Genomic DNA, 14,820 nt, shown 5'->3' on the forward strand with positions numbered 1-14,820 from the left:
TCGATTTATATATGATATGCGTATTCATGTGCGGCTCATGACGAACATGTGAATTTGAAGTAGCCTGTTTATGAGAATGTTACTGGAACGAATTCACAAAATGAAAGAACTCATCGCATAACCCTGTTTGTTGCACTGATTCTGTAGACTTTTTACTTTAAGTAGGTAGAAAATTAAGAGTTCTATCATTTTAGTTCGCAATGAAATATGACTACATTTGTATGTGGAATATTCTATCTATTTGGAAGTGTGCTGCTCTTTGGAAATAATGTTGATGCTACTAACTGCTACTTCATGGGTAAGTAAAACTTTAAAATATCGTTGATGGAATGTTTTATTTCTGGGTGATATGATTCGTAATATAAGTTATCTTCTTTTCATATAGCAATGAAACAATTAGTGAAGTACCAGGGTTATTAAAAGAAGACAATTATGTACATGAATACGCTTAGTAACATATAGTTTACAGAAATCAGACTAGTTTAAACAAGATCATATTAACATTTTGTATTAATTCTGCAGAGAAATCTTGTACGATTTAAATTAGCAAATGAATAACGATAAAGTGACAGGGAAATTATAAACCAATTTAAAAATATATATTCGAACCAGAGAGCTGAAGATATCACAAGTCCTGAGAACAGGACATAGCCTATTCATTCCAACGTGCAATGTGGCATGGACTTCATATTATAAGTCGATATTGTTCTTATGAATCCTAAAAAGTGTTTAGACAGAATGGACCATGCACGTCAGCAGGTAATCTAACAAATTAGATAACTTTCGGTACAGGTTACCGTTCTATATTTGAATATTGAGTTTTCAAAATATTCATTCTGAAAATTCTGAATTTAATTAAAATGTCTGGAATGTTCTTTTAAAACAATTTCTACTTGTCCTCGGTCTATAGGGTTTTTCGTTACCGATCATTTATATATTTTTTTATAAACTCGTCAAATAACTAAGAAAATTTAAACTTGAAGTAGCTAAAAGCGCTCTTTCATAATTGTTACATATTGTGAACATTAATTTGCGACCATAAGTCAAAATAGCTTTCACATCGATCTGTTTGTGATGTTAGTGGTAAATAAGATTAACATGGTTGTTGAGGCATCATGATTTGACTGTTAGTCGATAATTTTCATGTTCAAAGGTGTTATCGATAATTACAAAAATATGGTAATGTTCTCACAAAGTATTTCTATTATGCAGCATTCAATGTGTGACTCACAATAGTCAATGATATGACATATTTCTCTCATGATGAGTTAATTGCATGGAATTATTGAAAGTGACATTAACCCAATAAATCAAAATAATCAAGCGAAAAAGTTGTAGTTCGTCAATATATTATGTGAATATAGGATTTTCATGACATGTGTTATTCTTCGAACAGTTTGTAACATTTGAGGGGTTTTGAAAGACATTTGCGCTCGTTCGATATAAGCTTTTTCAAAGAATTATCAGGTACTTGCTTTTTGTACAGGTTGTGAATGATGAGGCAAGGGTCGTTGATAATACTTCCTACATAATTCTGGGGTCTATGAACATTTCCTCATTTACCATAGAGGTCCATGCAGGTATAGCATCAAGAGATGTTGCTGTTTCCTTAATTATGTTGTCCATTAAAATTATTAGAATTTACCTTCTTTGATAACAGCCCCAGTCAATGCGGACTCTATACACTTCGAGACGAGCACAAAAAAGGTTATACCGAAAATAAGAGGTGACCCGGTGACCTATGACCTTCAACTTCAGACTTCATGGGATAGACCCGAGGGCAGTCGTGAGTATAGGCTTGTATATCAGGTCTAAAAGACTCTCTAATGGGAAGCCATTGTATTTCTACGTCACCCGATGCTCATAGCTGTATCCGTTAAAACTGGTAACGGTGCACGAGGACCCGTTAATCGGTTAAAATTGATGTGTGTTATAATTTCTTAACATGTGTTACATTTATGACCAGTTGCTACTGAGAAGGACATACACATAGAAAATACTAAACACACAATCCTATGAATAATGATTGACTGGACTTACCAGACTACTCTAAAGGTTTCGCCAATGATTTCGTCCACATGCATGTTAACAGAAAGTGGATGACACTTTACTGCAAAAAACTGCAATTTGAACCATCGTTACAATATGCTTACTAGTCAACATAGGGACATTTTTTTAGGATCCTAACCAGTCATATAGTTCAAACAGCAATGTATTCGTCTGGTAGTAATTTTTCCACAGTAGCATCTGCTGACAGGTCTCACATGTGTTACGGTGTTATAACACAGTACAGTTTATGCTGATTAACGGTTGTCTCTTATTTACAGTATATAAACTGATCAAGCCATTAACGTTGGGTTTTCTACGTATATATATATCAACATTGTGTTTAACGTTAGCATGTTCCTGCTACTCTGGAATATCTAAGTTACGAGAAATAAAAAAGAATTTGTTCGATATTACGATTTTTTTTAAATTTTTATTTGGGAAAATTCAAAATCCACAGTACCTTGATACCGAGCAACCTAAGGATTACATATTATAGTTTCACAAACCTAGAAAGAAACAGAGAAGAGATTTCAATAGAAATTCAGCTTTATTTTAATGCGGGATGGTTTGGGAGAGAAGGGGGCAGGGTATTAGCAACAAAAAAACTTCTATCAGTTTTATTTTACTTTATATTTTCAGTAAATCGAATCTTAACAGTATTATTGATGGTTGCGCAGAAATATTGCTCTCAAATCGCAATGCCTGCCATGTAGCAAGATGAGAGAATAAACCATTATGGCCTGTTTGGTCTTCGCGGTGATATTGTACTTCGACAGGTTTTCTACTTCATTAATAACATTTTATGTCAATTGTGAGTATTGCTGGAAGCACCTCATTATCATGACATTTATTCGTATCATTTTGATACGTATGATGAAATGCCCTTCGGTGACCGAAGTAAAAAAAAATGGATTTTCTCCTCCTTCTGGTATATTTTACAAAACACCCAACTCAAGGTTTAAGACATGTAACGATTTCCTTGCTGTCCACCACGTAAACCTTGAATACGATTCTAAGTTAATTCTGACGGGCGTAGATCAATGAAGCGGACACAAAATTTATACAAACAGTAACATAATTTATGATGCCGCAGGTGTAAAAATATTATCCCAGTTTACGATCTTATGTATCTAACTGAATGTTAGCTAAACCTTATACGGAGGAAATGAAAGGAGATACGCAACCTTCATAGTATAGATTTATTTAGAAGATATGACATTGAAATATTTAAGGATTTTCATTATGTCTGTATTAAATTATATATATATATATATATATATATATATATATATATATATATATATATAGCCTATATATATATATATAGCCTATATATATATAGCCTATATATATATAGCCTATATATATATAGCCTATATATATATAGCCTATATATATAAATAAATGAAAATCGTAATGAGTTGGAAAATCAAGAACAGTGAAAATGAAATAAGTTTGAATAACGGCAGATAGGTCAAAAACATATATCCTGTACACTTTATTTAGATTATAATGAATTCTTTCGTTTTTGTCTACTCAAGATTTTAGTGACTTTGAAGTTTTGTTATTACTTCCATCTAACTCGTCAATCCGTCCAACTTGCACGGCTGAAGATGGTGGCCATTTAACGGTAACGTGCCCATGATACAATTTTAATAATGTATTTTTATTGGGGAAATAGTATTTAAAAGTTGTTATCAATGTAATTTAATTGATACAAATTTTATGTTAGCAAATTTATCAATTATATATATGTACTCGTTTATAGAATATATAAATATGTGTATATATATATATATATATATATATATATATATATATATATATATTTATATATATATGTGTGTGTGTTGAGACTATAGTTGAGACCAGTGGAACACTAATAGTTGTTACTCAGAGTTTCACGCGTTGAGCGATCATCAGACAACTGTTAGCTTCAAGTTATACTCCTGGAATATATAGACTCATCGTCGGGATTACCGGGGGGGGGGGATATAGGATTAGCGGTCGTGTGCGGTTCATTTGGCGGTGTTCGGTGGTTGGGTGTATTGCCTTTTCTTCGATGTTCTCGCCTTTGTCGGTGTTCTGTTTGCATGGTTATCTGTTGTGTATGATTCCTTGTCGGAGTTTGGTAGTTGGGCTAGAGTTGTTTAGGTGGAACTTGTTTTCGTGGCTGCACTTCCATATGAGTTCCGGGTGTTTGTTCAGGAGGGTCTGTTTGTCTGCGTTGATGATGGTGAGTTTTCTGTGAGACAGAGGTCATAGGCGTACGAGGCGGGGGGGGGGGGGGGGGGCGTGTGTGTGTGTAATGAAAGTGTATCAGTAATATCTACCTTCAACGAATGTCGGCGCATGACACTTTTTATTGGAGATTTTGATATTTATTCTATATATTGTTTCTTTTATTGACAGAACAACAAGACATTTTTTGTTTTTTACAATCTACTACATGGCTACAATTATGATTTTCGGGTAAGGAGCAAATCAATTGATAACTTTTCACTCCTTTTCAAAAATCAATTTCAGAAGCACATAATTTTGAATAATGCAGCCAAAAGGTAGAATATTTTAGAGATCTTTGTACCAAAATGGAAAACAGTTACAGAAATTCCTATAGCGAGTTTGGCTTCTTATCATAACTCAAGCATATATAGCAAAATAAAGTTGAGAGTTGAATAAAATTTTTCCAACTCATCTCAATTCGAGTTTTGATCCCTATACAATATAGATTATAAGAAAATAAATAGAATAAGGGAATAATGTGTCCAATTTTGAGAATGCTGTATAAATTCCTGATACCAACATTCAAGCAAAATTCACTAGATACACACAATGCTTTCATATGAAACCATGTCATATTTTCTAGTCGCTTGAATTGATATGAAGTATAACTCACTTCAAGGGTATTTGTATTAATATGTAACACCGCGCGTTTCTCTTTTTGCGTTAGGTGAGAGGGTACGAGGCGCATGTTGAACTGTACGCGTTTAACGTGGCGACGAAATCATTTGTCTCTCCTGGTAAGTACATGGTTTCTCAATCAATACTTGACTTACACAGTATATGGTATAAATATGTGTTATACAAGAATGTGGACATACGAATATTAACTACGAAACTTACGAGCTTAAACCGGTTAGAAAGCCGGCTTTGTAGTCCCAGTTTATAAATATAAAGAAAAATGTAGTTTTGAAATTACTTTATATGACGTCATAGGTCACAGGGGCACAACATCACAAGCTCAAGGATACCTCACTAAATTTAATGTTTACCGTCCTTACGTAAATAAAAACGCACCGCACGCACACACGCACACATACATGCACATTACGTTTTGACCCCAGCCGAAAAATTGTAATTCCACTCCAGTGTTACTATATGTTACCGTATGGTACCCCACTATTGCAATATCTCACAATACGTTTAGTGCCACAAGGGGTGTGAAGTGGACAGCGATTTACAAATAGCGTTTTGCATAAATTGACAATCATGGTTATCTTATTCCCCGTGTATTGGCTACGGTAGGGATGAGATAAAAGAAGAAAATCAACGCTGATTGTTTATTCATCTCCAACAGATTGTTTCCAAGAAACAAAAGATGCCGACTATTGCTCAGAAAGAAGTAAGAACAGTGAAAGTAAAATATTGCATGATTAAGACCTCATGAGAATTGAGCAGAATTGTTACCTATTACTAATATAGGACAATGATTATTTATAGAGTATCTAAGAACGAAACATTTTACATATGATGGTACGTCAAGAAATGTTTGTTTTCCGACGGTGGAATATTACCAATTATACGTTTTTTTCTTCTGTTTTGTTGTTTGGAAGTCTGTCAGTTATAGTTTTAGTTTATCCTCATTTAACGAACCCTCCGAATAGGTATCAGGCGCTGCACATTGTTACATACAATAACACAATAAGACTAATAAAGGTGATATCTTCTTTCAGAACCTTATTTCAATAAAACAAATAACAAAGGAAATTGCACCCATATCTATCAATAACAGTATCGAGGAAAGCAACATGTTGATTATGAAAACATGTTATTATTTGATAGCAAAACGTATACCTTATTTCCAAAAAGTGAGTTTTTACATTTTATTAGAGAAACTATTATATTAATATTTGTTTTTACATTAATATGTTAACTAGCCATATCCTAATATATACTGTACATTGCTGTAAATTATAAGGTACCCTAACCTGGCCTTTGCTGTACGTTATACAGGTAACCTAACCTCTGCTGAACATTTATACAGGTATCCAAACCATTGGCGCACCGACATTTCTTAGACTCCATGCAGTATCTGCGATAGACGATGCAAAGGCACGTGACGTCACAGCAATACTTCGCTGGTCAAAACCAATTCAGATAAATGGTAATCTGCATATCTTTGTTCTAACTTACAATGTTCAAGGCGCCGGGACCGCAGCTGTAACCACGGACCGTCTCACGGAAGCTCAGGCAAGTAAAGGACTCCGTAGTTTGGTTTTACGCCCTATTCAATCGCTGTTTTGAAAAGTTCATAAACCTTTCCACGAATCTGATGGTACTGTTCATTAAATAGACGAATTTGTTTATTATTGTTCTTTGCACGGAAATAAGGGGGGGGATATGCCTGTCCTGGTTTTCTAGAGCGGGTCCCTTATATGGGGCCCAAATGATTATATACTCTCAACGGTTGAATTAGTGACGTAGAGTAATTACTTAGCTTATTCTAATACTGGATCGTTAGCTTCAGATTTTTTCTAGTCAGTCGATATTTGTTGTGAGGTCATTAAACATACATGCTTCTTCAAAGACGTGGTGGAACAAAGATAAATCAACTGAAATCAATTAACTGATCAATTATTGGTAAGTATCATTGTCAAATATTTGTACTTAGAACGAAAATGTTTCAGTATAACTATATCTTTATGAAAACAATTGTAAGCCCCAATAAGATAATTTCCAATCTATATCAAATTGAAAGAGATACATTTCAGGGTAACCCATTTGACTTTATTCGGCTTTGGAAGATATCAACATAATTATTGAAGATTTTCGCACATATTTTTTTCTTCTCCTCCACAGCTGGATGTATTAGGTAACGAGACAACGGGAGTTATTTACGAATACACCATACCTGGGTTGATTAACAAAGAAACTTATGACTTTAAGGTACACATAAATCCATAAGGATCTTGCCCTTGAAAAGTGTTACTACGGTTACACGGTACACAGCTCCGTAGTATTATAATCATCTCAGTTTCGCTATACCGCCATCACATTGTTTGTCACTCCATATTTGTCGTTGCTTTTGTTATTTTTAGTATTTTTTTTTTGACACGTTCATATCGGCTTTGATATACTCATAATAGTTTGAACACGTCCGTCTCATTTTGGTTTTATTTGGAATGTATGACGCCATGTGCTGTTTCAGTGTTCACTGTTTTCATGTACGATGTTGTTATTATATATATATATATATATATATATATATATATATATATAAAGTCATATGCATTTTCACTTAATATGAAATAATGAAGAAAACAGAAACAAGATACTTTGCCAAATGCACACACACAAAAAAAATCACTCCTAGTGAAAGAATCAATTAAGAATTGAAAAGAGTGATCATTGTGGACACTCTCAAAGGGAGATTGTATGCTTAATTTTGTATAAGTTCCCAGTCGGAGGGACGTAAATGCGGTGACGATGTTAGCAGTTCCGTCAAGATGGGAAGCAATGTGGGTCCTAACTCGCCCAGGCTGTTCTGCTTAGTGATTCGTGTGGATAATTCTGCACATGAAATAACCCTAATTTTGCAATTTGATATAATTAGGTACGTCCATATTGCTATAAAGAGGGCGCATCGCATCCTGGAGCAGATATTTCCATCTCGGCTGTGATGAACGTTACGATCGTTCATCGGACGACAAATGAACAATCTGGTAGAAACGTTGGGCAGTTGTTTGGTAAGTTATGCTATGGAAACAATATCATCATCATCATCATCGTCATCGTCATCGTCATCGTCATCGTCATCGTCATCGTCATCGTCATCGTCATCGTCATCGTCATCGTCATCGTCATCGTCATCGTCATCGTCATCGTCATCGTCATCGTCATCGTCATCGTCATCGTCATCGTCATCGTCATCGTCATCGTCATCGTCATCGTCATCGTCATCGTCATCGTCATCGTCATCGTCATCGTCATCATCATCATCATCATCATCATCATCATCTATTATGATCATCATCATCATCATCTATTATGATCATAGTACTACATCATCATCATTATCGTTTCCTTGTATATGTTTTTTATAGCAGTAGCTGGTACAGAGCTCTCGAATGCTGAGTCACCAATCACCGAGGCCAATTCAAAGGTAACGACGACCCCCAACCGTTTAACTTGGCAAATTTGGTCTGCGATCAGCGGTGCTAGTTTAATGGTATTCATAACTGCAACCTGCTGTCTAAGAGCAACGATACGGAAGCGAAAAGCAGCCCATCGTTCTGATGAGCTTCTCTCTGATATCAAATCACAATCGATACATCGCATATCTGGCGGCAAGATAGAAGAGGTGTCTGGAGTCCCAGGTAAATATTCATCCTTCATGTGATGAAAGAGTATATGGTGGAGTTATTTACTTGTTTTTGACTTCTTGTAATTCGAAAAAGGGGCCCACCTATCAATCCTCTCCTCCTCCTCCTCCTCCTCCTACTCCTCCTCCTCCTCCTCCTCCCCTCCCCTCTTATCTATGCGCAGAGTCGAACCAAAGAAGTAAAAAAAGGATGAAAAGTAGATTTGTCGCTTAACTTGGTATTAGGCCAAATGACTTGACCCGAATTGACGAATTGACCCGGTGAACTTGCCTCTTGATTTTCCTTAAGACGAAATGACTCGGTACGTGACGTGAGTTGACGCCAACTGACTTCAAAACTGACTTTACTTGACCGAAATGACTAAGCTAAACTAAGCGACATTTAATATAAATAAAGTTAATTTATGCAGTTTACATCTCCTCTCAAGCTAAACACAGTCACCTCACAACAATAACACCGTTGAAGGTTTTTGGTATCTCCCATGCATGCATCAACCAACATATACACTATTTCAGGTCCGTCTGCGTCATATACTTTAGTCCAGTTTTATTAAATGAATGACTATCTTTGTGGCGGGGTCATTTATTATTTACTAATACACTGTTTATACCTCTCCGTATACCATTTGATTTCCACCCCCTCACCCATTATTTTGGCAGATATTGTTTTCAAAAACCGAGAGCTAGACCGTTCCTTGCTACAGTTGGATCGAGAATTAGGAAGTGGACAATTCGGAGTTGTGTACAAAGGCTACGCGTTTGGTGTTGATGGAAGTAACGAATTTGTACCGGTAGCAGTAAAATGTTTGAAAGGTACAGTCACTATCACCTTATCTATAACTTATCAATATTTATGATGATGTGAAAACCCACAGTGGTTGTTGCGAAGTTTAATGCTCCGTAACGTATATGTAGCACCATGGTCAGTGTTGTGAAGTTTAATGCTTCTCAACGTATATGTAGCACCATGGTCAGTGTTGTGAAGTTTAATGCTTCTTAACGTATATGTAGCACAATGGTTTGTGTTCTGTGAAAGACAGTATTTCAAGTGTCCATTTACTCCTTAACCGACTTTTTTTGAGACTTTAAGCTTATAAACTAAGAAATCAAGTAATAATATTCAGTGTCGAATGGGTTCCCATCGGTCTCTATTGCCTGATCGGATATTGAAACAGATGAGGTCGGACCATCACAGTGCGCATGATCCAATAATCTGCAAACGTGTTTGTAATACAGTATAGCTCTTAATGTGTGTTTTATCCTATCTCATCGCCTATAGTACATAAATAGTACATCGTGTAATTCTTGCCTTCTCATAGCCCTATCATTATTATGTCTCGGTTAATTATTTTTGTCATACCATATCGAAGAATAACTTGAACGCTATGTATATAGACGTCTTCAGTCTACAAAGGGAGTGTGTATTGCAATGATCGAATTCAATTACTGGCCGTAATGACATAATGGGAGAGCTACTTACTCCTTCGCTTTACCCACCACATTTACCCACCACAACAGAGGGTGCGAACGGTTCATACTATGATAATAAATTAGATATAATACATGTATAATAACAAGGTACGGTACATATTTATTGGAAATACTTAGCACGCTTCGTGCAAACTATTTTGAAGTTGATGTAGTGATGTAGGTATCTATGGCGGTACTGGTCCGGTCCCAGCACAAATGTGCCACTGTAACATATTTAAACGTTGATATCATGTTCAATGACATCACACGTTTCTCCCCTTTAACTCTCACACGAACAGAAAACGCGGACTTTGGCATGAAGGAAGATTTTCTGGATGAAATTCGATTACTGATTGAAATCGATAGTCATCCGAACATTCTATCGGTGCTAGGATGTTGTACTATTGAAGAACCGTGCTATCTGATCACTGAATATATGAGATATGGAGACCTACTTAGATTCCTATGGAAGAGTAGAGAGGTTTGTGATCATCTTAACGTTCATTGGTATGGGCATCAAAAACATATATATATATATATATATATATATATATATATATATATATATATATATATGTGTATATATATATATATACATATATATATATAAATATATATATATATATATCACTAGTACTTTCCTGGATGTTCTAACATCTTAAAGTGCCCTTTTTTTGTCTTTTTACCCTACATTTTGGCAGATATAACTTGTCTATACTGTTAGACCGATTCTTTCGTTTAAAATGGATATTCCGGTGGCTGAAGTTGATTAATTAGTAAAATTGTTAGTATTTTTCCCCATTATATATCTGTATGGATAGTATTTTCGATGGCATAGAAATTATTTTTCAGATTTTCTGTTTATATTTTGTTAAAGCATCTGGCAACAACAGATTGAATAATGCCATCGTGACAATTCAGCAGAAAATGTTATTTTATTTTGTATTATTAGTATTTTTGTAACAATATTTAACTCACAGTAAGATGTATTATATGGTATGCTATAGGCTTTAAGAGTATTAGTGTTACATCATAAATAAGAGTATATACAACAAAATAAAACATGAATAATCTCTATTTCCTTCATTACTTCTAGGAGAGATATCGGATCCAAGATGCTGTTTACAATATAACGCAAGAAAACAGATTACAAATAGCTAGACAAATCGCCAGAGGAATGGTTAGTACTAATCTGTTGTGATAAATGTTACTTTCTTACCACTTAAAACTAAAAATCATTACATAAGGACAACAAACCTATATACTGCATGTAAAAACTATTACAAAAAATACGACTTAATTTCAAGGAATATCGGATTGGAACGTCAAAGTGGCGTAGAAAGAGAAAACGCCTCATCATGAAAACTGGATTTTGATGATAAAGTTTTCATCCAAGTAATGAAGAAAAGGTTAATTTCTTCTCTTAAATTTACCAACATATGCTAAACGGGTCTGCGAACGCAATTGCTAGAATTGAATTCATCGCCACCCCCCCCCCCTCTCCCTACACACACCTCATCAGGACTGCTTGACTGATGAGCATAAACACTTATATATTTTATTAATTTTAAGTTTTATCAAAGATGTGATTTTGAACTAAATATAGATATATTTACATTGGAATATAGAGTCTTTTGTTTTGAATATTTTCTTTAAGGAATATTTGTCCAAAACTCGCTACTATCACGGAGATCTAGCTGCCAGGAATATTTTAGTTGGAGAGAATCTTGTAGTCAAGATATCAGATTTTGGTCTGGCAGACGATATCTACCAGGCAGGCTATAAAAGGCTCTCCCCGGATAAAAAGCGACCAGTGAAGTGGGTCAGTTTAGAGACCAATACCACCGGAAAGTGTACCATACAAAGCGATGTGTAAGTATATATAATACAAACATGCACAGTTAAAGTCACCCACCCCAACCCACCTAACCCAACCACACAAACACACGCACATTCACACACATACAAAATCACACAAACCTACACAATAGAAACGGTTTTAACTTTTGAAATTTCGTTTAATTTTCCCACAAAAGTAACTGCATGATTCCCAACGACTTCATAATGTCTTCCATCAATGATCAACTCCCCGCGGTTTGCGTGAATCCTTTGAAATGATTAAACATATTATTTTGTAACTTTCGCCATAAATTTAAGTCTTCGTTACTCCGCATGTGGTTATTCATTGTTCATATAGATATTGCAACATTTGCACAGGTCTTCTTTAAATGATACGTTATAATTGTTACCCATACGGTTGCAAGGTGTCCTCCTGTCGACAGAGTATTTTGTCTTCTTAAGTTGAGACATTTCTTTTTGGCTTTGTACTTTTACCCAGGTGGTCATATGGTATCGTCCTCTACGAAATCTACACCTCTGGGGGCGTACCATATCCGGGCATGTCTGGACGTGAACTAATACAGAAATTACAAGATGGTTACCGATTGGAAAGCCCCGAGGAATGCCCGGATGAACTGTAAGTTACTAACTCTAATTTGAGGGGATTAGTTTTAGTTTTACTAATTTCACTTTTTGCTCTTTTTTAACTATTTCTCCTTCTTGGGGAGGATGGGAGGTGACTCCATACGACCCCCCCTTTCCTCCCCACCACACAAACACTCACACTTTTATAATGAGTTGTTGGATAAAGTTATGAAACGCAAGCAGTTATTGTAATGCTGGCGTCACACTGTCCCGAAGTTGACATCAGATGGACACACGATAAAGAAAATGTTCAAATTCGGCTCTGATCCTAAAAACATCGGGCCATTAGTGAGGGCATCTTAAGCCATCGTATGACCGCCGGTGGAGTTTTGCAGGCTCCGGCAGCAACTTCGTGAGCAAAGCAATTTTGCTCCTTTGCAGAGTTTAAGATGAACGTAACTAATGTTGCTAATGAAAACTTATATCAGTGTTAGCTGTGTATTAAAACATTCAACATTATAAACTCAGCATTGGCATTATCTTTATACTCTTCTAGGAAAAGTTAACTATGAGCACATAAAGAACATAAAACTATATTATAAATTGAAAAACAAGTAACTTGTTCAAGTCTCAATGCTCTATTGTTATTAAAACTACGATGCCTTGCAACTGATCTTGCAACTGGAATGAGATTCTGTCTTATCTGTTTGGGAGACATGTTAATTATATATATATATATTTATATACGATGTATCCATACCACATAGATCAATGGTTAATGGTCGGATTCACTTTCTCGTCGATGAGCGTGTAACATACCTCAACATGAAGGCTCCTTCAAAAGTCATTTTCTTCTCTCCAAATAGCTATGAAGTAATGCTGTCCTGTTGGCAAGTGAATCCATCCGACCGGCCTACCTTTAACACCCTCTACAGAATCATGGATTGTCTTTTGGCGGAACAATCTGATTACTTAGCAACGGAAGAAGAAAGATCGGCACGGATTTTGCCTCTCATTAAAACTACGTCATTGTCAAGTGGACCAGGACCAGATAAAGATGTACCGTTGGTACCAGAGAGGCCAAGGGAGACCCTCGGCGAAGAGGAGGGAGGAGAGGAGGGAGAAAGGAGGGAAATGGGTGATGAAGGGGAGAAGCAAGATATCAGTGTCGAAGCGGGTAAAAGCAAGGTACAAGAACTTACTCCTAATGGTAGTCAGGATGTGATGATTGGTCGTGTAAATGAAGCGTATGACCCTGATGTGGAAGGTAGTGGAGGCGGAAGTTCCCTGGAGACCTTCTTAGCAGAGGATGATCGTATAATCTAACTTCAAATAACTTGTATGACATATCATAAATGTAAACTATGTATTCTTGTTAAATTGATAGATTACAAGTCGAATATTATTGACTACCTTTCAATCGATTTTTTTGTTGAGATATAGTAGACCTATCCATTAAAATTGATAAAGATTTTTGTTAAATCAAACAGTTAGGTTTTATCCAGCAGGTCTGTTGAGTTTTATCTATTAGACATAACTCCCCTTTGTGACGTCAGAGAGAGAGAGAGAGAGTTTTCGAACGTTTGAATTCAAATTAAGATTTAATGTTTCAACTGACAAACTTCCATACCAATATATATATATATATATATATATATATATATATATATATATATATATATATATATATATATAAATATATATATATATATATATATATATATATATATATATATATATATATATATATATATATAATTTAAAACGTAATGAGTAGGAAAATTCAGAACAGTGAAATAATTTCCAGCCTCCACCGGGATTCGAACCCGCTTTATATGCGGACACCCTAACCACTAGGTGTTTGTCACCTGTATCGAACAATTCTAGTTCTGTTTTGGTGACATATTTGCCTTACTCTAGATATCAAACATGATTCTAGCCAACTCGAAGTCATTTGTGATTCCTAAAGACGAATCTCAAAAGAGATACTTTGCACATACGGGATTGTTTTACTACGGTGATTATACATGTGATTTTGCGATTTTCGATACAATATGTTTACACTGGCAGAATACTGGTAGGCCTACTGCACGTGTCGTACGCTTTAGATCATTCTGTTATTTGAAGAAAAAAAAAGTTGAAGTAAGTCTCTTTCTGTAATTATGCAAATATAGCCCATACAACATGTTACAGCAAATGTTTTTTTTCTCTCTTTTTCGTTTGTGTTGATAAGTGTTCATGCACCTCGTATAGTGTAAACCAATATATGATGAAGG

At 35.5% G+C, this 14,820-nt stretch overlaps 1 protein-coding gene across 1 annotated transcript; it reads left to right on the forward strand.

The window, feature by feature from the left end:
* The first annotated feature begins 5 nt into the window (after positions 1-5).
* Positions 6-14,100, forward strand: LOC139978910 (uncharacterized). The gene is made up of 16 exons (XM_071989475.1): positions 6-298; positions 1,661-1,786; positions 3,591-3,679; positions 4,462-4,521; positions 5,000-5,069; positions 5,627-5,671; positions 6,314-6,519; positions 7,129-7,215; positions 7,883-8,015; positions 8,373-8,645; positions 9,311-9,463; positions 10,420-10,601; positions 11,217-11,300; positions 11,778-11,992; positions 12,459-12,596; positions 13,411-14,100. Exons 1-16 carry the CDS (start codon positions 208-210, stop codon positions 13,868-13,870), a joined length of 2,412 nt encoding a protein of 803 aa, XP_071845576.1. The 5' UTR covers positions 6-207; the 3' UTR covers positions 13,871-14,100.
* The last annotated feature ends 720 nt before the right edge of the window (positions 14,101-14,820 follow it).

This window comes from Apostichopus japonicus, chromosome 13, assembly GCF_037975245.1.
Source record: "Apostichopus japonicus isolate 1M-3 chromosome 13, ASM3797524v1, whole genome shotgun sequence".
Lineage (NCBI taxonomy): Eukaryota > Metazoa > Echinodermata > Holothuroidea > Aspidochirotida > Stichopodidae > Apostichopus > Apostichopus japonicus.

Excerpts from the sequence above, each read along its gene's own strand:
- LOC139978910 (XM_071989475.1), top strand. The coding sequence starts at position 208 with ATGACTACATTTGTATGTGGAATATTCTATCTATTTGGAAGTGTGCTG. Across the intron at positions 4,522-4,999 it reads GCTACAATTATGATTTTCGG|GTGAGAGGGTACGAGGCGCA; the intron begins GTAAGGAGCAAA and ends TTTTTGCGTTAG. Across the intron at positions 8,646-9,310 it reads AGAGGTGTCTGGAGTCCCAG|ATATTGTTTTCAAAAACCGA; the intron begins GTAAATATTCAT and ends TTATTTTGGCAG.